Source organism: Oncorhynchus gorbuscha, unplaced genomic scaffold (assembly GCF_021184085.1).
Source record: "Oncorhynchus gorbuscha isolate QuinsamMale2020 ecotype Even-year unplaced genomic scaffold, OgorEven_v1.0 Un_scaffold_1171, whole genome shotgun sequence".
NCBI classification, from domain to species: domain Eukaryota; kingdom Metazoa; phylum Chordata; class Actinopteri; order Salmoniformes; family Salmonidae; genus Oncorhynchus; species Oncorhynchus gorbuscha.
This window is the reverse complement of record NW_025746031.1, coordinates 98493-122046: the sequence shown is the minus strand read 5'-3', so window position 1 is coordinate 122046 and position 23554 is coordinate 98493. Positions and strand designations below refer to the sequence as shown.

The following is a 23554-nucleotide window of genomic DNA, read 5'->3' as shown; positions in this document are numbered from 1 at the left end:
TCAATATGGGAGATGTTTACATTCCTATGAGGGAGAGCTGGATATGATTGCATGATTAAATGAAGATGAAATGAAGACACTGTACATAAAGAGTGTCTGAGAGCCCATCTCCTGCTCTCGGTAGATATCTGTCTGAATTACAGACTGTGGGGTCATTATATATGGACCAGGCATTCATTCAAGCCTGTGTTGTGGAAGGTTTTTCAAATCAGGACTATATTAATAGAACTGAATCTCATACCTCTCTCTCTCGCTCTCTCTCAAACACACACAACCCCATACTCTCTCTCTCTCACATTCCATTCGATCAGTCCCTCAGTATGGGAGGCACAGAGCCTGCCCAGAGTTGGACGTTCCAGTGTCCCCCCCCCCCAGTTAAAGCACTCTAAACTCACATGCAGACAGGCAGACATGACGAACAGCACTACATACAGCCAGCCATGAGGAGGAGGATACAACACAGATCACTCCACTGACTGACAATGTAGTCTACATCACACAACTGTGTAGTGTGGATCCCTGTCCTGGATCTGGACCAGCAACAACAACTAACAAGACAACTGGTGGTGAATTGGGATGAGTTCCACACTGACACTTGAGAGGACTACTCATCCATTCCTACTGATGGGAAGCGGCCATCTTTCTGGATCGACGGTCTACCTCCCAACCGTCTGATTGACGACAGGACTGGAAGACATGCTGTGAAGACAGACAGAAGACAGACAGAAGCCATAAAAGAGGACCGTTAGCCTGTGTTTCCTGCTGCCATGCCGTGGTACTTCCTGCCCTGCCCGCCCAGCTGCCACATGTTCTGGCTGGTTCTGGCTGCCCTTCTGCTGCTACTGACGGGCTATGTGTCTGTGTCTCTGGAAGAGCTGCCCAGGGGCCCAGGGGACATAGCTGGCAGCGGGTCCATGAGCGCCAGCACTAACGCTCGCCTGTACAACTCTATCCAGCACGGATCCTGCACATATACCTTCCTGCTACCAGATAACGCTGGGGGGAACAGGCCGTGCTTGACGGAGGCGGAGGGGGTCGGCAGCTCCAGCACCAGCCAGGGACAGGGCCAGTACCAGGGGAACACTCTACAGGGAGATGCCCCCCTGAAAAAGCCCAAGCTCCCAGGACTGGCCCCAGCTCTGGGGAACCAGAGGATCCAACACCTGGAGAACGTCATGGACAACTACACACAGTGGCTTCACAAAGTAAGAGCATGTTCTCCAAGCATACAGTATAGTTGATATAAAGATTAAAGCCTGACATTTCAGTCTAAACAGAGCTTTATCAGATATTTATACTCTAGAAGGAAATGCATGCCATGTCCCATGGCTGTACAGGTCAAAATGATCAGCTTTTTATCCGATTGAACTATGTGCTATTGCATTTATAACACATTAGCCATTGTTGTTATCAAACTTATATAGAGGTGGAACATCTGGCCAAAGCTAGAAAGTATACTGCATTTCATCACTTTAAAATCTATCTGTAGTGTTTTATACTGTATTAAATATTTAACTTTTGAGCGATCTGACCAAATTCACATAGAAATGTGAGTTATAGATATGTCATTGTTGTTGAAAGCAAGTCTAAGAAGTGGTAGATCGGCAAACAATTAGAATTTTAGCAACCAGGAAATGGGTGAACGATTTCTGCACAGTGCATCTTTAAGTGCACATTATCAGCATTGAGTGTGTTTCAACCCCATGAACTATTTGGGCCGAGCCAAATGTGTCCTGCCATAATGAATATTATTATTATAGGACAACATTTGGCTCGGTCCCACCTGGATCCATCTCTTTCTCTCTGTCTCTGTTTACTCAAGAGCAATAAGATATAAGATATCCCAGTACAATTCATCATTGCTTTACAGCCTATCTACATTTGACTCCCCATAGTACAGTATACAATAGATACTGTATATTTGGGGAGATCTGTTGTTTGGATTATTCCATTACACAGAACAGCTCTAAATGACATGAGCACCAACCCAACAGAAACAGAAACCTCAAGGATACTAATAAATCTCTCTCTTACCCCATAAGTGAGGAATGCACCATATCCCGCATTATTAATGAAAAACACTGTCATTTCAAAAGGACTGTTGTTCCAGTGTGTGTGGACCCAGGGACTATGTTGCAGCCCCAGGGATGAGAGATTGATGACAGGGACTTGTTTGACTGGGCCGTGGTAAAATGTGACAGACAGGCTGTGGCTCTTGGTCACTGGGTTGTGATGTTCTGAGTGTGTCCGGCTGGCCTGGCTGTCCTTAAGAAAACACTGTGTTGTCTGTCTGAACCCTCTCACACTATGTCACATTGGCCCAATCCAGGGCTGGGGAGTCAATTTCAAGGAATGGGCTCAGCGTTAGGCAGTGATCTGTCTGTCTGTCTGTCTGTCTGTCTGTCTGTCTGTCTGTCTGTCTGTCTGTCTGTCTGTCTGTCTGTCTGTCTGTCTGTCTGTCTGTCTGTCTGTCTGTCTGTCTGTCTGTCTGTCTGTCTGTCTGTCTGTCTGTCTGTCTGTCTGTCTGTCTGTCTGTCTGTCTGTCTGTCTGTCTGTCTGTCTGTCTGTCTGTCTGTCTGTCTGTCTGTCTGTCTGTCTGTCTGTCTGTCTGTCTGTCTGTCTGTCTGTCTGTCTGTCTGTCTGTCTGTCTGTCTGTGTCTGTCTGTCTGTCTGTCTGTGTCTGTGTCTGTGTCTGTCTATGTGTTCCCTGACCCACCGGGACCTAGGCCAGCAGCATTCACATTCCAAGGAAAACCAGAGATGATTCTGTCAGGGAGAACAAGGCCACTTCAGTAGTAACAGACTGCCACTTCAGTATTACCAGTGCTGAGTTTGGTAATTGCATTTGGTATAATGTAATACAGGCTATGCTTAAGGGTGAGCACTTGGAACCCTGAATACATGCAGTGAATATAAAAGGACAACCTATTCTTCATCTCACTGCACCATCAAATGTTTTTGATATGTGTATCTGAAAACGACCAGGAGAACAGTTGACAGTTCAGAAAGCAACAATAATATAGTTTTTATGTGGGGCCATGCTTTTCAGAGAACTTCAACCTCAGTGTATTTGTGGGATATCAGTTTCACTGTCTTCATAGATTCAGGAGTTCCTCTCCATGGCCATTCTTTGATTAAATGAACGCTATAGTGTGGTACTGAGGTAATGTGCTTTCCTCTTTGATTAAATGAACGCTATAGTGTGGTACTGAGGTCATGTGTTTTCCTCTTTGATTAAATAAACGCTATAGTGTGGTATTGAGGTAATGGGTTTTCCTCTTTGATTGATTAAACAAACGCTATAGTGTGGTACTGAGGTAATGGGTTTTCCTCTTTGATTGATTAAACAAACGCTATAGTGTGGTACTGAGGTAATGGGTTTTCCTCTTTGATTGATTAAACAAACGCTATAGTGTGGTACTGAGGTAATGGGTTTTTCCCTTTGATTAAATGAACGCTATAGTGTGGTACTGAGGTAATGTGTTTTCCTCTTTGATTAAATTAACGCTATAGTGTGGTTCTTAGGTAATGTGTTTTCCTCTTTGATTAAATGAACGCTATAGTGTGGTACTGAGGTCCTCTTTGATTAAATGAACGCTATAGTGTGGTACTGAGGTAATGTGTTTTCCTCTTTGATTAAATGAACGCTATAGTGTGGTTCTTAGGTAATGTGTTTTCCTCTTTGATTAAATGAACGCTATAGTGTGGTACTGAGGTCCTCTTTGATTAAATGAACGCTATAGTGTGGCACTGAGGTAATGTGTTTTTCCCTTTGATTAAATGAAAGCTATAGTGCGGTACTGAGGTAATGTGTGTTTTTCCCTTTGATTAAATGAACGCTATAGTGTGGTACTGAGGTAATGTGTATTTCCCTTTGATTAAATGAACGCTATAGTGTGGTACTGAGGTAATGTGTCTTTCCCTTTGATTAAATGAATGCTATAGTGTGTTACTGAGGTAATGTGTTTTCCTCTTTGATTAAATGAATGCTATAGTGTGGTACCGAGGAAAAGCAGCCAACAAGAGCTCAGCATATGTGGGAACTCCTTCAAGACTGTTGGAAAAACATTCCTCATGAAGCTGGTTGAGAGAATGCCAAGAGTGTGCAAAGCTATCATCAAGGTAAAGGGTGGTTACTTTGAAGAATCTTAAATATAAAATATATTTGATTTGTTTAACACGTTTTTGGTTACTGCAAGATTCTATTTGTGTTATTTCATAGTTTTGATGTAGAAAATAGTTTAAAAAAAGAAAAAACCTTGAATGAGTAGGTGTGTCCAAACGTTTGACTGTTACTGTATATTTAATAGGTGCCCCGGGGCCCCTAATGTGGTAATCCGGCCCTGCAACTATTCCCCTGGGTTTCTTATGTCTAATGCAGTGTGTGATTATTTGAGGACTCTGGCCATGTGTACACTGCACTAGACCTTCTCTTCCTTTCCTCTGCATTAACATTGGCATCTTAATGCACTCTGATCTTACAGATTAATTCATTCCTGAATGATTCCATTAGCCGACTATTCAATTGCCTTCGTGGGAAGCTGCTCAGACCACATAGCAGCAGAGATAAACAGTCTGACACTGCACTTTCAGTTGGTGTCATAGAGACCAGGCCTTTCCTCTGTCTGTGCAGAAGGAATCTTTCAGTAAGTGTCATAGAGACTAGATCTTTCCTCTGTCTGTGCAGAGGGAATCTTTCAGTAAGTGTCATAGAGACCAGGCCTTTCCTCTGTCTGTGCTGAAGGAATCTTTCAGTAAGTGTCATAGAGACTAGACCTTTCCTCTGTCTGTGCAGAGGGAATCTTTCAGTAAGTGTCATAGAGACCAGACCTTTCCTCTGTCTGTGCAGAAGGAATCTTTCAGTAAGTGTCATAGAGACCAGGCCTTTCCTCTGTCTGTGCAGAAGGAATCTTTCAGTAAGTGTCATAGAGACCAGGCCTTTCCTCTGTCTGTGCAGAAGGAATCTTTCAGTAAGTGTCATAGAGACCAGGCCTTTCTGTCTGTGCAGAAGGAATCTTTCAGTAAGTGTCATAGAGACCAGGCCTTTCTGTCTGTGCAGAAGGAATCTTTCAGTAAGTGTCATAGAGACCAGGCCTTTCCTCTGTCTGTGCAGAAGGAATCTTTCAGTAAGTGTCATAGAGACCAGGCCTTTCCTCTGTCTGTGCAGAGGGAATCTTTCAGTAAGTGTCATAGAGACCAGGCCTTTCCTCTGTCTGTGCAGAAGGAATCTTTCAGTAAGTGTCATAGAAACCAGCCCTTTCTGTCTGTGCAGAAGGAATCTTTCAGTAAGTGTCATAGAGACCAGGCCTTTCTGTCTGTGCAGAAGGAATCTTTCAGTAAGTGTCATAGAGACCAGGCCTTTCCTCTGTCTGTGCAGAAGGAATCTTTCAGTAAGTGTCATAGAGACCAGGCCTTTCCTCTGTCTGTGCAGAAGGAATCTTTCAGTAAGTGTCATAGAGACCAGGCCTTTCCTCTGTCTGTGCAGAAGGAATCTTTCAGTAAGTGTCATAAAGACCAGGCCTTTCCTCTGTCTGTGCAGAGGGAATCTTTCAGTAAGTGTCATAGAGACCAGGCCTTTCCTCTGTCTGTGCAGAAGGAATCTTTCAGTAAGTGTCATAGAGACCAGGCCTTTCCTCTGTCTGTGCAGAGGGAATCTTTCAGTAAGTGTCATAGAGACCAGGCCTTTCCTCTGTCTGTGCAGAGGAAATCTAGCCACAAAGTAGACATTCTTAAGTTGAAAATCTTAAAAATCTGATCTGTTACGTTAAGTCAGGGATAAAGTGAGACATGAAATTCTAACTTTGCAATGTAAATATTTCATATACGATTATTGTGACTACTTAACTGTAATTTCCAAAATGTACATTTTTGAAAATACATAGTTTAAAAAGCTGTCCAATGCTAAAGTGATTCACATGAACTGAAAAGGCCATGGCGTGAAAGCTGGGGTAACAGGAAAACTCTAAACTTCAATGAATCACTGAATGACCCTGAGCTATCACAAAGCACATTGCTGGGAAAGACCTCTCCTCATTGTAATCATCATCAGGACAGTGAACTTCAGATAGATAATGTCATTGGCAGCTGAGCCCTGTCCACATGATACATCTGTGGCAGAAAACATACAGATGCAGTCCCATGACTGATCTCTCCTGGTTGACTTGAAGGAAATGACTGAACTCAACAACCCTGAAAGATCCCTCACTAAGTAGCTGACCAGGGCCAAGGAAATCCTTAGACAGGACCATATCCAATACATATCCAATCTTTTTTCTTCCCTGGATATAATTAGGTTATTTATGGTTGGTTCCTTGGAAGTTGTGGGAACGTATGTTTTTGGTTTCACATTGGTTGTGGGAACGAAGCCATACGTTTCCTGACTGGTAAAACAACGTTTTCAAACGTTCTGAGAACAGAAGATTTTGTCTCTGTTCTGGGAACTTTTATTTTTAGGTTGCAGAGAGGTTCTGGAAATGGATATTATAGGTTATTTTGAGGTTTTTTAATATCTTCCTTAAAACATTCACCATTTTTCAGTAAGACTTTTAATAACACTAATAGCTTATTTGGGGTTTACCTTTTTGAACTGCAAGCACAGATAAACCAGTTGGTTGTTTAGCAACAAAACCAATGTGTGTACAAATATGGGGTAAAACAGACAGGGTTGGCTTAGATTGTTGACAACATGTAAACTATAATTTGTCTTCAAATGTTTATTGAAAACATAAATACATCTTCACAACGAGCACAATTACATTATTACAGTTGTTGGTTAGCTAGCTATCGAATTTTAGCCATATAAGCATTGACATGAAATCAGTCAAAACACAACATGGTTTCAAGAACAAGATAAATCTACGATTGCCCACATGGCAGATTCTTTGTCATTGTTGCTCACTATCTGATGTTTCAGAATCATAACAAAGCACATTTTCATGACGTTGTCAGACAACTCATCTATCGGACACTAATCCTATAAATTTGTTGGCATTAATCATCCAAACACATTTCTTCTTTATTGTGACATGGCATCATCTTCTGTCGTCTATCCATGGAATTAGTCCACTGCGCCACCAGTATGGAGCTAGACGGGACTAATAACAACGCATTCACAGTTGTTCTTTTTGTCTATTCAAACAGACCCCATTTTAAAAGGAAACAAACACTCATTAAGATCGAACACTTAACAAGACAGAGGATAGAGTTTTGTTGATGCTGAGAATGGAACGCTTTTATGGGAACGCTTTCTTAATGTTCTGAGAACGGGGTGTATGTTTTTAAATAACATTTTTAGAACATTCTCTGAACATTACAAAAGTTTTCTTGTGTTTTTTATGGAAAGTTTTCTTGTGTTTTTTATGGAAAGTTTTCTTGTGTTTTTTATGGAAAGTTTTCTTCAAGTTCTTGGAACAATTTGAGAACATGACTTTAAATAGAACCAAGAGGAAACGTGTGGGAAACGTTATGCTGAAGTGCTGAAATTCCCCCAGAAGGAAGTTGTTTCATAACGTTCTCTGAACTATGTGAGAACATGTTCAATGTTAAGCCAGTTGGAGAACGTTCCTAGGACATGAAATGTGAGTGTGCAGAACACCCGGATTCTGGCGAGAGAGGTAAAGCCCTAAACATCCCTTCATACCTCCTCTGTGTTTGTGTGTCAGATTGAGAGATATGTGAAGGACAGTCTGAATGTGGAGATGGCTCAGCTGCAGCAGAGTGCTGTCCACAATCACACAGTTGCCATCTTGAATCTAGGCACCAACCTCCTGACCCAGACTGCCCAGCACACACGGAAACTGACAGACGTAGAGATCCAGGTGCAGTATGAATCATATACAAATATCCCTCTCCAAAGAACATTCAAGTGCATGTTATATCAGTAACACTTACTATTAATCATGTAGCCTACTCAGCAATTATCCTAATTAGATTGGATGAATAGGCCTATGAAGTACATTAAAATACATGGTGCCACTTTTAGCCTATATAGATACACTCCATACACTTGACTGGGTGAATATGAATGATATTAACAGCTTCCTGATGGACAGGTGTTGAATCAGACCTCCAGGCTGGAGATTCAGCTCCTGGAGAACTCTCTGTCCACCAACAAACTGGAGACCCAGCTCCTCCACCAATCTACAGAGATCAGCAAGCTGCACGACAAGAACAGGTCAAATCAACATGAATGATTTTCTTCCCATGAAAAGTTCTGTCTTGATTTATTGGCTGACTGACTGATCAACTGATTTTCAAATCACTTGTATTGATCAGGCTCTTAGAGCAGAAGATGCTGGAGCTGGAGTCTGGGCACCATGAGGAGCTGGTCACCTTCCAGGAGGAGAGGTCCAGCCTGCAGCAGCTGGTAGCCAGACAGAGCAGTGTGATCACAGAGCTGCAGACCCATCTGGACCAGGCCACTGGCAACAACAGTATCCTGCTTAGCCAACAACAGCAGCTCACTGAGACCGTCAACAGTCTGCTGAAACTCTGCTCTAAGGACAGAGGGTCTGGAGGTACTGGATGGATACTGGGGCCAATGTTTCCTGTTACAGAAAGTATAAATGAAATACTCTGGGGTATGAATATCATAGCATAGATAGTAATTATTAGCATAGATAGTAATTATTAGCATAGATAGTAATTATTAGCATAGATAGTAATTATTAGCAGGAAGAATGAGTTGGCTTTAAAAACTCTAGGTAGGGTTAAATACAACAGAGGTACTGGAGGATATATTGTGCCAAATGTTCACAGGTTCAGACAAGATATTCTCTGGGCACAGATAAAGCCTATAACTGGACCAAGAAGGCTGGACTAACCCAGTGGGCACCGGCTGACGTCCATGGATGTTGAAAATAGGTTGAAACGTGGAACGGACCAGCCTTAATTTCAATGTTCACATGTTCCAAGATCATAAGAAGATGCATTCCAGAACGTAATAACCTGTTCTAATAGCACCTGACCCAGTCTGGGCTGTTGATTACATATTAACCTGTTCTAATAGGAACTGACCCAGTCTGGGCTGTTGATTACACCTGACCCAGTCTGGGCTGTATTACGTATAACCTGTTCTAATAGGAACTGACCCAGTCTGGGCTGTTGATTACATATTAACCTGTTCTGGGCTCTGGGCTGTTGATTACATAAGAACCTGTTCTAATAGGACCTGAAGTCTGGGCTGTTGATTACAGGAACCTGTTCTAATAGGACCTGACCCAGTCTGGGCTGTTGATTACAGAAGAACCTAATAACCTGTTCTATTATATTAAACTGTTCTAATAGGACCTGACCCAGTCTGGGCTGTTGATTACGTAATAACCAGGTTCTAATAGGAACTGACCCAGTCTGGGCTGTTGATTACAGAAGAACCTGTTCTAATAGGAACTGACCCAGTCTGGGCTGTTGATGACATAATAACCTGTTCTAATAGCACCTGACCCAGTCTGGGCTGTTGATTACATATTAACCTGTTCTAATAGGAACTCACCCAGTCTGGGCTGTTGATTACATAATAGGAACTAACCTGTTGATTACTAAGAACCAGGTTCTAGGAACTGACCCAGTCTGGGCTGTTGATTACATAGAACCTGTTCTAACCTGTTCATAGAACCTGTTCTAATAGGACCTGACCCAGTCTGGGCTGTTGATTACGTAATAACCAGGTTCTAACCCCTGTTCTGTTGATTACAGAAGAACCTGTTCTAATAGGAACTGACCCAGTCTGGGCTGTTGATTACATATTAACCTGTTCTAATAGGAACTGACCCAGTCTGGGCTGTTGATTACATAAGAACCAGGTTCTAATAGGAACTGACCCAGTCTGGGCTGTTGATTACATCAGAACGTGTTCTAATAGGAACTGACCCAGTCTGGGCTGTTGATTACATCAGAACCTGTTCTAATAGGACCTGACCCAGTCTGGGCTGTTGATTACGTAATAACCAGGTTCTAATAGGAACTGACCCAGTCTGGGCTGTTGATTACAGAAGAACCTGTTCTAATAGGAACTGACCCAGTCTGGGCTGTTGATTACATATTAACCTGTTCTAATAGGAACTGACCCAGTCTGGGCTGTTGATTACATAAGAACCTGTTCTAATAGGACCTGACCCAGTCTGGGCTGTTGATTACATAAGAACCTGTTCTAATAGGAACTGACCCAGTCTGGGCTGTTGATTACCCAGTCTCTGGGCTGTTGATTACATAAGAACCTGTTCTAATAGGACCTGACCCAGTCTGGACTGTTGATTACATAAGAACCTGTTCTAATAGGAACTGACCCAGTCTGGGCTGTTGATTACATAAGAACCTGTTCTAATAGGACCTGACCCAGTCTGGACTGTTGATTACATAAGAACCTGTTCTAATAGGACCTGACCCAGTCTGGGCTGTTGATGACATAAGAACCTGTTCTAGACCCAGTCTGGGCTGTTGATTACATATTAACCTGTTCTAATAGGACCTGACCCAGTCTGGACTGTTGATTACATAAGAACCTGTTCTAATAAGAACCTGTTCTAATAGGACCTGACCCAGTCTGGGCTGTTGATTACATATTAACCTGTTCTAATAGGACCTGACCCAGTCTAGGCTGTTGATGACATAAGAACCTGTTCTAATAGGACCTGACCCAGTCTGGGCTGTTGATTACATATTAACCTGTTCTAATAGGACCTGACCCAGTCTGGGCTGTTGATTACATATTAACCTGTTCTAATAGGACCTGACCCAGTCTGGGCTGTTGATGACATAAGAACCTGTTCTAATAGGACCTGACCCAGTCTGGGCTGTTGATTACATAAGAACCTGTTCTAATAGGACCTGACCCAGTCTAGGCTGTTGATTACAAAGGATTTTGGATGCATTCAAGTTGTAGCCTAGCTGATAATGTGTTTGCTCTGGTTTCATTATGTATTTAAACAGTGGTGGCAAACAGCAACCTTGCCTTTAAGCAGAGAGATTCATCTCATGAGGAGAGAAAGTATCAGGACTGCTCTGAAGTCTTTCATTCTGGCTTCAACAACAGTGGATTATATACTATTCACATCAACACACAGGAGACCAAAAAGGTATGGAAAACTTGATATATTATCTTCAATAAATATTAGAGGGGGAAAAGAGATGTAAATTCTATTAGCAGAATGTGTAATATAGAGGCATATATTAGATGATATATGCAGGCCTGGCTTTACCTCTGCATGGAAACAGCAAAAACAGACATGAACAATTAAATGGCTGCACTTTTTGACTGTAACCTACTTTAGTTTACGTGCAAGTGGCTGCCATTATTATACGGTACTCTAAAGCCACTTGCCAAAAGATTCAACAGCAATATCCCAGGAATATGTCAGGTATTGGCTGGCTGGCTGGGTGATATGCTGGAGCTGGAAATACTCTTGGCTGGCCTCTTCAGCACAGCTACACAGCAGATGTCCTCCTCCTCAGTTAGTGTCCTGCCAAGCCGCAGATGGCTGACTGGCAACAGTGTGTTCCTGTCCATTATCAGCTGTGCTGCTGTCAGTGTCCATGGTTACACTAAGCTACGTCCCTGGGCTTAGGACACATCCTGTCATTGTGGCCTCTGACCATGGTACACAAAACGAAGGACCAGGGAGCCTCATCTACAGGAGTCACTCCTTTTACTTTATTGTCATGATATGCACTGCATGTGTGAGAGTAGTGTGTAAGCTACTCATGTCACGGTCGTTCTGTCTCTCTCTCTGTAGGTTTACTGTAACATGGAGGCAGCAGGGGGAGGATGGTCCGTCATTCAGAGGAGAAAAGATGGAACCATGGACTTCCAGAGGACGTGGAAGGAGTACAAGATGGTGAGGAGGACAGGGTGGGATATCCTCACAGCATTCTTCTGATGTTGGTGAATACATACAGTGAGGGAAAAAAGTATTTGATCCCCTGCTGATTTTGTACGTTTGCCCACTGACAAAGAAATGATGAGTCTATCATTTTAATGGTAGGTTTATTTTAACAGTGAGAGACAGTTATAAATTATAAACAGTTATAAATTGATTTGCATTTTAATGAGGGAAATAAGTATTTGACCCCTCTGCAAAACATGACTTAGTACTTGGTGGCAAAACCCTTGTTGGCAATCACAGAGGTCAGATGTTTCTTGTAGTTGGCCACCAGGTTTGCACACATCTCAGGAGGGATGTTGTCCCACTCCTCTTTGCAGATCTTCTCGAAGTCATTAAGGTTTCGAGGCTGACGTTTGGCAACTCAAACCTTCACAGATTTTCCCTCCACAGATTTTCTATGGGATTAAGGTCTGTAGATTGGCAAGGCCACTCCAGGACCTTAATGTGCTTCTTCTTGAGCCACTCCTTTGTTGCCTTGGCTGTGTGTTTTGGGTCATTGTCATGCTGGAATACCCATCCACTACCCATTTTCAATGCCCTGGCTGAGGGATGGAGGTTCTCAGCCAAGATTTGACGGTACATGGCCCCGTCCATCGTCCCTTTGATGCGGTGAAGTTGTCCTGTCCCCTTAGCAGAAAAACACCCCAAAAGCATAATGTTTCCACCTCCATGTTTGACGGTGGGGATGGTGTTCTTGGGGTCATAGGCAGCATTCCTCCTCCTCCAAACACGGTGAGTTGAGTTGATGCCAAAGAGCTCCATTTTGGTCTCATCTGACCACAACACTTTCACCCTGTTGTCCTCTGAATCATTCAGATGTTCATTGGCAAACTTCAGACGGGCATGTATATGTGCTTTCTTGAGGAGGGGGACCTTGCGGGCGCTGCAGGATTTCAGTCCTTCACGGCGTAGTGTGTTATCAATTGTTTTCTTGGTGACTATGGTCCCAGCTGCCTTGAGATCATTGACAAGATCCTCCCGTGTAGTTCTGGGCTGATTCTTCACCGGTCTCATGATCATTGCAACTCCACGAGGTGAGATCTTGCATGGAGCCCCAGGCCGATGGAGATTGACAGTTCTTTTGTGTTTCTTCCATTTGCGAATAATCACACCAACTGTTGTCACCTTCTCACCAAGCTGCTTGGCGACGGTCTTGTAGCCCATTCCAGCCTTGTGTAGGTCTACAATCTTGTCCCTGACATCCTTGGAGAGCTCTTTGGTCTTTGCCATGGTGGAGAGTTTGGAATCTGATTGATTGATTGCTTCTGTGGACAGATGTCTTTTATACAGGTAACAAACTGAGATTAGGAGCACTCCCTTTAAGAGTGTGCTCCTAATCTCAGCTCGTTACCTGTATCAAAGACACCTGGGAGCCAGAAATCTTTCTGATTGAGAGGGGGTCAAATACTTATTTCCCTCATTAAAATGCAAATACATTTATAACATTTTTGACATGCGTTTTTCTGGATTATTTTGTTGTTATTCTGTCTCCCACTGTTCAAATAAACCTACCATTAAATGTATAGACTGATCATTTCTTTGTCAGTGGGCAAATCAGCAGGGGATCAAATAATTTTTTCCTTCACTGTAGCACCAGGGATTAACATGGGTAATCGGGATCCCGGGACATTACCAGGAACACTCTTCACGTTTACCCCCCAAAATACATGACAAGACCCGGGAAATTACAATAAAATTCCCCAATGTCTGCACTAATGAAATCCCTCAGCAAAAGATGAACAAAAACATTTATTGGACATTATCCAAACAGGTTGTCACATTGAAGCCTTTAGTCTAGCATATTTGACACAAAGTCGCTATAAATTCAAAGCGCACGCATAATTGACACTGCCGGTCGCTCTGGCCTGCACACATGACCCGAATACAGTTAATAAACCCCACAGGAAACCATACAGTGTAGCCTTTTAAAGAGCATGTGCCTCTTTCAGCTGTCATTGTAAATCTTCAGACAGTCACACATTTGATAGGCCCATGTACAATTCACTACATAAGCATCTCTGTCACAGGCATGAAGTCCGTTAACAAGGCATGAGGGAAAATTCTATATTCTCATCCTAGAACCTAGGCTATTTCCCTATCCAATTCCAATCCTAATGAAACCCAAAATCCTGACTCCTGTCTCACTCCTGTAACTCATTTTATTCTGTAATCCATAGGATGCATTATCAAAGCACGTCTCTCGCCTATGCATGTCAAAATACCTCTTTCCCCCCTTCTCCGTGCTCTCTCATAGAGAATGTGTGATCAACAAACGATATGAGAGTTGATATGGATATTTTTTAAACAGTCCTCGTTAAGATACCTTGATATTTAAACTATTGCCACTTCCTCTCCCTGTTATTCATGAGCTGATCTGCTATCGTTATAATCATCAACTTGATTTAGCCAAATATGGGAGAAGGAGGTTATCTAGCAAGTTTAGCAACTTTGGTCACTTGACTTTTGTTTGACTGCCGTTACAAAGAAACAGCGCTATACTCAGAGGGCGCTCTGTGGGGCTACATCTGAAATGTGTTGGCGATCAAAGATAGAGTAACTATCATGACTACACTTACATTTCATTTGCTCTGAAATCTTTCCATAGTGGCGCAGCCAAGCCGATAAGGTGGCACACTTCTTATTTGGGGAGAACCCTGGCATAGTGACCATCTTGGTTTTAAAAGGGCACTTCTGATTTTTACAGTATTTCCCAGGACTCTCGGGATAAATAGGGATTATTCCCGGTATTGAAACTTTGTAGATTTTTGGGAAAATATGAATCTCTACATTGCACAACATTCCACCATATGAATGTATATGTCAAACTACAACAGAAAAAGGAGCAAGTACAAACGCATAGCACAAAATATATATATAGTACAATACTTTTGACCAGAGCCCTATGGGGAAATAGGGTGTCCTATTGGCCCTGGTCAAAAGTATTGTACTTTAAAATGAATATGGGCCATTTAGCACGAATCCACTGTGTTGCCACTGCCAGCCCCATTAGGCCTTGAAAGAGCCCTGTGGCTAAAAAGGCCTTGGCCTCTGAGCTGAGCAAGAGAGGACTGTCCTCCAGTCAGGGGCTAAGGAAGTGTGGAGTGTAGCCTGGCAAAGACGCTGGCATACAACGGGTATGTGTTCGCTCATTGACCCCTCTGTTGGGAGTGTTGCATAATGACGCTAATGGTCTCTGATTGAACACTTCTGAGAGAAAATGACAGGAGAGAGGAAACTGTTTAAGTTGAGTCTAAACATGGTGTGCTTAGATCACCATTCAAATGTTGATATATTGTAAAATGTCTCTGGTAAAGAAAGATTCATTCCAAGGTCTGGTCTAGTACTGGTGCTGCAGAATCCAACCTATCTATATCTCTATCTCTGTCTATATCTGTCTATATCTAAATCTCTATCTCTTTATCAATCAATCAAATGTATTTATAAAGCCCTTTTTACATCAGCAGATGTCACAAAGTGTTGTACAGAAACCCAACCTAAAACACCAAACAGCAAGCAATGTAGATGTAGAAGCACGGTGGCTAGGAAAAACTCCCTAGAAAGGAAGAAACCTAGAGAGGAACCCGGCTCTGAGGGTTGGCCAGTCCTCTTCTGGCTGTGCCGGGTGGAGATTATAACAGTACATGGCCAAGATGTTCAAACGTTCAGTTCTCTGCTGCCTGTGACTGGAACGAATTGCAAAAATCGCTGAAGTTGGAGACTTTTATCTCCCTCACCAACTTCAAACATCTGCTATCTGAGCAGCTAACCGATCGCTGCAGCTGTACATAGTCTATCGGCAAATAGCCCACCCATTTTTACCTACCTCATCCCCATACTGTTTTTATTTATTTACTTTTCTGCTCTTTTGCACACCAATATCTCTACCTGTACATGACCATCTGATCATTTATCACTCCAGTGTTAATCTGCTAAATTGTAATTATTTGCCTACCTCCTCATTCCTTTTGCACACAATGTATATAGACTCTCTTTTTTTTCTCTTTTCTTTTCTACTGTGTTAATGACTTGTTAATTGTTTACTCCATGTGTAACTCTGTGTTGTTGTCTGTTCACAATGCTATGCTTTATCTTGGCCAGGTCGCAGTTGCAAATGAGAACTTGTTCTCAACTAGCCTACCTGGTTAAATAAAGGTGAAATAAATAAAAAAATTGTTAAAAAAAAGATGACCAGCAGGGTCAAATAATAATGACAGTGGTTGTAGAGGGTGCAACAGGTCAGCACCTCAGGAGTAAATGTCAGTTGACTTTTCATAGCCAGTCATTCAGAGTTAGAGACAGCAGGTGAGGTAGAGAGAGAGTACAAAACAGCAGGCCCAGGACAAGGCAGCACGTCCGGTGAACAGGTCAGGATTCCATAGCTGCAGGCAGAACAGTTGAAACTGGAGCAGCAGCAGGTGGACTGGGGACAGCAGGTGGACTGGGGACAGCAGGTGGACTGGGGACAGCAGGTCGACTGGGGACAGCAAGGAGTCATCAGGCCAGGTAGTCCTGAGGCATGGTCCTAGGGCTCAGGTCCTCCGAGAAAAGAGAGAAAGAGAGTTAGAGTGAGCATTCTTACACAGGACACCGGATAAGACAGGAGAAATACTCCAGGTATAACAGACTGATCCTAGCCCCCCGGCACAAACTATTGCAGCATAAATACTGAAGGCTATATCTATCTCTATATCTATCTCTATATATCTCTCTCTATATATATATATATATATATATATATATAGAGATAGATATAGATAGATATATATAGATAGAGAGAGAGAGAGAGAGAGAGAGAGAGAGAGAGAGAGAGAGAGAGAGAGAGAGAGAGAGAGAGAGAGAGAGAGAGAGAGAGAGAGAGAGAGAGAGAGAGAGAGAGAGAGAGAGAGAGAGAGAGAGAGAGATGTAGGGGCTGCAGGTAGCCTAGTGGTTAGAGCGCGGGGCCAGTAACCGAAAGGTTGGTGGATCAAATCCCCGAGCTGACAAGGTAAAAATCTGTCGTTCCGCCCCTGAACAAGGCAGTTAACTCACTCCTAGGCCATTGTAAATAAGAGTTTGTTCTTAACTGACTTGCCTAGTTAAAGAAATATATATTTATCTACTCATCATCTCCCTCAATTCACCACTGTCAAAAAAAGAGTAAAACACAGAACATAGTTATTATTATTTTTAAAAGAGAGGAAAACACAGAACAGAATTCCTTTAAAAAAGAGAACAAAGAGTCACTGAGTAGAACATCCCTCTAACAGTCTTAATTCTACCTAGAACCATGTAGGGTTTGTGATCTTGTCCCTGTAGAAGAACCCGATATGACATTAATTATTTTTCTATAGCTCCATGTGTTGCTGGGACAATGACCTGCGACAGACTAGTGTCCTGTCCAAGGGGTGTACTTGTACATCAAGCTGCCTTACACTACAGAAACAGAAGACACATGTTCCTGTGCTGTTGTGTTGTTGCAGGGCTTTGGGAGTCTGTCTGGAGAACACTGGCTGGGGAATGAGTTTGTGTTCCTGCTGACCAGCCAAAGGCCCTACAACCTGAGGGTGGAAGTGACCGACTGGGGCGGACAGCAGGCCTTCTCCCACTATGACCGTTTCTACATCGGCAGCGAGAAGCAGAATTACAGGTGGGATACCAGCAATGTGTTCTGGGCCGTATTCTTAAAGAGTCTCACAGTAGGAGTGCTGATATCAGCTACAGATGTAGGATCTTAATTTGATCACTCTTTTGATGCTGAGAATTTACCTGCATAGAAGGAAATGCTAACTTGTGGTGTATTTGAGTTTTAAAAAAGCTTCTAAAGTTTGTCATTTCCACTTTGAACACTCAGACTTGATTTGCCCTAAAGAAAAATGTTTCATCCCTGACATAAATGTCCATTAATTATAATCCACATAATTCACGTTGCTGCAGGATTATTTTCCTGCTCTAGCAAACTGGCTCAAATTAAGATCCTACATCTGTATGTACCCTAAGTGGAGGAAATTAAGTTTTGTCACATCTCAGCGCATTGTATCATACCTACAGTACAGTTTTTAGGATCATAGGACATTCCCCACTAAATACGCCCACGTTCCTACTTAAATAGTCACTCAACTACTCAACTGTGGTTGCCTTTACTTGCTTCAGGACCTGCAGTATATTTTTAATGAAGTGGGAATGAGATATTGGACTTGGTTCTATCACTGACAATGATGTGCTTGGTGTTGTATTTCCATCACAGTAATGATGGTGAGGCACTGGTGACTCTGATCATGATTTGTAATCAATTCCATGTATACATTTTTCAGTTTGTGGACATTATTGTCCATAATCCTTCTGATTGAGGCTTCTAGGACTTCAGCAGATCATAATTCTTACTTTTTAATTTATTGTGTTTCCAAAAACATACTGGATAATCTTTTTGAGTTCTGGAATGGAATCAATTTTGGTCTCTAGATTCTTATTTCATTGCCATTCTGTAATACTTGTCATGGAGATGGTCCAAAACAAACTATTGTCACACAGCTTCTTAGGGAAAGAGAGGCTCTGCCTCATTTCACAATGCCATTACTAACTAAATCAAATGTAAGATGGTAAAAGGGAATTATTATATTTCCTAGAATGATAACCAGCAAGCTTTGTCTCAATCTGATTTAGTTCACCCACATACGGACGTGTGATCACACAAACGAACACACTTGTACCATTTTTTGTTGTTGACCTGGCTCACATTTTTACTAACCAGTTAAAGACAAGGAAGGATGGAAGGATGTACAAAGATCTATTAGAGTAACTCTTGAGTAGCATTGAGAGGGAGAGTAAACAGAGTCCATCAGTGGAAATTGAAAAGTCATTTACAGTACATAGCAGTCAGTATATACTGTGTAATCCGTTATTGGGAATGTATGTAAATAATGACCATTATTTTAAACATGGTTTATAGAGGAAGATCACAGCCTTTAAAAGGAAAGCTATTCTATGGAGTGTGGCGTTTAATGGGCCTACACCTCAAATCCAATAACATGTTACTGGTTGTGTACACAAGGCTTGTGTTCCTAGCTCCAACAGTTCAGTTCAACTAAATGCTGGTGTTCCTAAACAGTGCAGTAATACCTAACTAAATGCTGGTGTTCCTAGCTCCAACAGTGCAGTAATACCTAACTAAATGCTGGTGTTCCTAGCTCCAACAGTGCAGTAATACCTAACTAAATGCTGTTGTTCCTAGCTCCAACAGTGCAGTAATACCTAACTAAATGCTGGTGTTCCTAGCTCCAACAGTTCAGTAATACCTAACTAAATGCTGGTAATTTCTGGTGTTCTAGCTCCAACAGTGCAGTAATACCTAACTAAATGCTGGTGTTCCTAGCTCCAACAGTGCAGTAATACCTAACTAAATGCTGGTGTTCCTAGCTAACAGTGCAGTAATACCAACAAATGCTGGTGTTCCTAGCTTCAGTAATACCTAACTAAATGCTGGTGTTCCTAGCTCCAACAGTGCAGTAATACCTAACTAAATGCTGGTGTTCCTAGCTCCAACAGTTCAGTAATACCTAACTAAATGCTGGTGTTCCTAGCTCCAACAGTGCAGTAATACCTAACTAAATGCTGGTGTTCCTAGCTCAGTAATACAACAAATGTGCAGTAACAGTATACCTAAAAATGCTGGTGTTCCTAGCAACAGTGCAGTAATACAACTAAATGCTGGTGTTCCTAGCTCCAACACATCTGACAGCAGTAATACCTAACTAAATGATCCAACAGGTAATACCTAACTAAATGCTGGTGTTCCTAGCTCCAACAGTAGTAATACAACTAAATGCTGGTGTTCCTAGCTCCAACAGTGCAGTAATACCTAACTAAATGCTGGTGTTCCTAGCTCCAACAGTAGTAATACCTAACTTGCTGCCTAGCTCCAACAGTGCAGTAATACCTAACTAAATGCTGGTGTTCCTCAAATGCTGGTGTTCCTAGCTCCAACAGTGCAGTAATACCTTCTAAATAACTAACAGTACTTCATGTGACAGCAGAGTCACTGGTATGTTCAGAGCCAAACACCTGGTCACCATAGCAGCCAAGGGTTTCAGAGAGCCAGGCTGCCTGAACTACAGTCACAGAGTCACTGACAAACACCTGGTGAGCAGCCAAGCCACATTAATGATCAGCCTGACACTTTGATGGGTCAGATATATGACCACACAGAGGGACCACAGATAAATAGAGACGTTATAATTGATGAACACCAGTGTTCAGGTCAAGTTCAATTGTGATATGTATTAATTTCTTTCATTATCTGTGTCATTCATATTCATGTAATAGATGAATTAATTGAACAATGTTTGTTTAGTACGTTAAGATCATAGAAATGTTGTTTCTTGCTGTGAGGCCTGATGTGTTGAACTAATCAACCCTCTCAAAGTCTGTTGTACTGTATCTATGATGGTCTAACATAGACACAGTATTCAACATAGACACAGTATTCAACATAGACACAGTATTCAACATAGACACAGTATTCAACATAGACACAGTATTCAACATAGACACAGTATTCAACATAGACACAGTATTCAACATAGACACAGTATTCAACATAGACACAGTATTCAACATAGACACAGTATTCAACATAGACACAGTATTCAACATAGACACAGTATACAACATAGACACAGTATTCAACATAGACACAGTATTCAACATAGACACAGTATTCAACATAGACACAGTATTCAACATAGACACAGTATTCAACATAGACACAGTATTCAACATAGACAACATAGACACAGTATTCAACATAGACACAGTATTCAACATAGACATATTCAACATAGACACAGTATTCAACATAGACACAGTATTCAACATAGACACAGTATTCAACATAGACACAGTATTCAACATAGACACAGTATTCAACATAGACACAGTATTCAACATAGACACAGTATACAGTATTCAACATAGACACAGTATTCAACCACAGTGACACAGTATTCAACATAGACACAGTTCTGGACACAGCAACATAGACACAGTATTCAACATAGACACAGTATACAACATAGACACAGTATTCAACATAGACATAGTATTCAACATAGACACAGTATTCAACATAGACACAGTATTCAAGACCATCAAAGTTGTCTGAGTCATAAACCACAGTTGGAGCTGCCGCTGCTTGACATGCAGTGTAGTAGATGGGGACAAACAATGCAGGAGGAGGGAGTGCAAAGAGTTCACAGGGAAATACACAAACGGCTTGAGACAAACGAGGAAACCGACAATGTCCTCATAAACCAGGATGTTCTTTAGAAAAGCAACTGGTGTGATTGGGTTTTAATATAGTGTACGATAATTTCAAAGACACTTATTTGAAAGGGTACATATTCTTTGTAGTAGATTAGAAGAACAGTGTGGTGGTGAATTTATGTCCTCAAACGTTCACACAGTGAGAACAAGGGGAGGGACATTTTTGCCTTGAGTAACAATCTGTCTCATGTAGCCATACGAAACTAAACATATAATAATAAATGGAGTGTCTCGGATTTATGTACAGAATAATATGAAATGCTCTGAGACCAGGTTGCAAGGTACATATTATTTAGATTAGAAGAACAGCGTGGTGGTGAATTTCTGTCCTCCACCAGCAGCATTGTGTTTCTGCTTTATTTCCCTCTGTGTTTCCCTGGCGACTGTGTCAGGCTGTTCCTGAAGAGTCACAGTGGAACGGCAGGCAGACAGAGCAGCCTGGTCATCAACGGAGCAGACTTCAGTACCAAGGATATGGACAACGACAACTGCATCTGCAAATGTGCTCTCATGCTCACCGGGGGTATGTCTGAGGTTAAAGTCCACATTAACCCCTAAACACATGCACTCTGTTTGTACTCCTGTAGAACTGAAACAACGGGATAAGTAGAAGCTATAAGACAACAACAACCACCCACCCACACTATGCTAGGGGAAGCTTTTGTCATTTTGGTAAAACATTTTCAACCCATTGACCTCCCGGTACCCCTACTCACTTTATCTCCCGTCTAGAAGAACTACAGAGCAGAGCCAGTTAGTATGTATTCAGCACTGCTACTGACATATCACAGCAGAGAATGGTATCTCAGCTGGTGAAGCCAGGTGGCAGCCCTCAGCATTTTACAGAATGATTGACACATGCCATGGCTGGTTTAGAAGTCCAGGGAACTGGCCAGCAGAATAAATCAAAATGACATTGAAATTCCTATTAAGAATGAATGTGAAGCTACAATCTCATCAGGATTTAGATCCAGAATGTACATCTGAAAATACATGACAAACATACATGTCTTTATCCTCTTATCAATGTCTAGAGCAGCATTTCCCAAACCCCCCCCCATGTAGCTGGTCCAAACATGTTGGGCTCACAGAGATTCTTGTAGACTATTTATGTTTTGTTATAGTTGCCCTCATACTCCGCTCTCACCTGTAATGAAAGGTCAGAGGTCAGAATGGGGCAAAGCTATCCAAAGAGAGGAGTACTGGAGTCTGCTCTAGTGTTGACTATTTGGCGTTGCAACAAAGCTATCCAGAGATAATCAGAGGTTACAGGAAGGTCACACAGTTATGACTTTGATAGTTCTCTGATAGTGTAACATCATCAAGCCTAAAATCTATTTTCTCTGTTTCTCTCTACGTTTCTCTCTATGCCTTCAGGTTGGTGGTTCGATGCCTGTGGACCATCGAACCTGAACGGGATGTACTACAGTCATGGTCAGAACATGGGTAAACTGAATGGGATTAGGTGGCACTACTTCAAAGGGTCTAGTTACTCTCTCCGTGCTACTACCATGATGATACGACCAGCAGACTTCTGAGAGGACCTTTTGGTGACTGTCGTTGGGTACGTTGTCCATAGACACATTGGCATCATTAGTCATGTTTCCATCCAAATGTTTTTATGTGATAAAGTAAAGTACTGTCCAACAGGTGTGACGGAAACACAAAATAGAAGGTGGGATAATTGTTTGTACTTTGACTTAAAAAATAGCAACCTAATTTTGTTTTCTATGAGGAACTTGGATTCTGACTTTCTGGTGCTTACATGTCCTCTTGAAAGACATTGATTGTATGCTTGAGGACCAGCTCTGCAATGAATCAAACTGAAGTGGGTTACATGATGAGGATTTGAATGTAAGATTTGGTGCTTTTGAAAGACTTTAATTTGTCTGGCTGTCACGTTCTGACCTTTATTTCCTTTGTTTTGTCATTATTTAGTATGGTCAGGGCGTGAGTTGGGTGGGCAGTCTGTTTGTTTTTCTATGTTTTGGGGTATTTCTATGTTTCGGCCTAGTATGGTTCTCAATCAGAGGCAGGTGTCATTAGTTGTCTCTGATTGAGAATCATACTTAGGTAGCCTGGGTTTCACTGTGTTTGTGGGTGATTGTTCCTGTCTCTGTGTTTTGCACCAGAGAGGGCTGTTTTTTGGTTTTCCACGTTTATTGTTTTGTAGTGTTCATGTTTATCTGTTTTTATTAAACATGAATCAATATAACCATGCTGCGTTTTGGTCCTCCTCTACTTCACCATTTCAGGAAAATCCTTTCACTCCTTTCATTTCTGGACTCCCTTTCATTTCTCTTTTCTTTGACTCCCTTTGGTTTGACTCATTTGACTCCTTTCCCTTTCATTTCTCTTTTCATTTGACTCCCTTTCAT

General features: G+C 42.0%; 1 protein-coding gene across 4 annotated transcripts; it reads left to right on the top strand.

Annotated features, from left to right (window-relative positions):
- The first annotated feature begins 422 nt into the window (after nt 1–422).
- On the top strand, nt 423–23185 carry LOC124021696 (angiopoietin-1-like). 4 transcript variants are annotated; one of them, XM_046336813.1, is made up of 9 exons: nt 423–1205; nt 7662–7817; nt 8052–8173; nt 8275–8516; nt 10927–11072; nt 11730–11831; nt 17339–17505; nt 21569–21699; nt 22554–23185. In XM_046336813.1, exons 1-9 carry the CDS (start codon nt 768–770, stop codon nt 22712–22714), a joined length of 1665 nt encoding a protein of 554 aa, XP_046192769.1. In that variant the 5' UTR covers nt 423–767; the 3' UTR covers nt 22715–23185. The 4 variants fall into 4 exon arrangements, with proteins under 4 accessions (XP_046192769.1, XP_046192766.1, XP_046192767.1 ...); XM_046336810.1 differs by having other exon boundaries at nt 8275–8579; XM_046336811.1 differs by having other exon boundaries at nt 8037–8173.
- Nucleotides 23186–23554: the final 369 nt, after the last annotated feature.

Bases quoted from the DNA above. Each gene is read 5' to 3' on its own strand.
- LOC124021696 (XM_046336809.1), top strand. From the start codon at position 768: ATGCCGTGGTACTTCCTGCCCTGCCCGCCCAGCTGCCACATGTTCTGG. The intron at 1,206-7,661 runs GTAAGAGCATGT...TTTGTGTGTCAG, and splicing joins ACACACAGTGGCTTCACAAA to ATTGAGAGATATGTGAAGGA. The intron at 7,818-8,036 runs GTGCAGTATGAA...TGATATTAACAG, and splicing joins TGACAGACGTAGAGATCCAG to CTTCCTGATGGACAGGTGTT.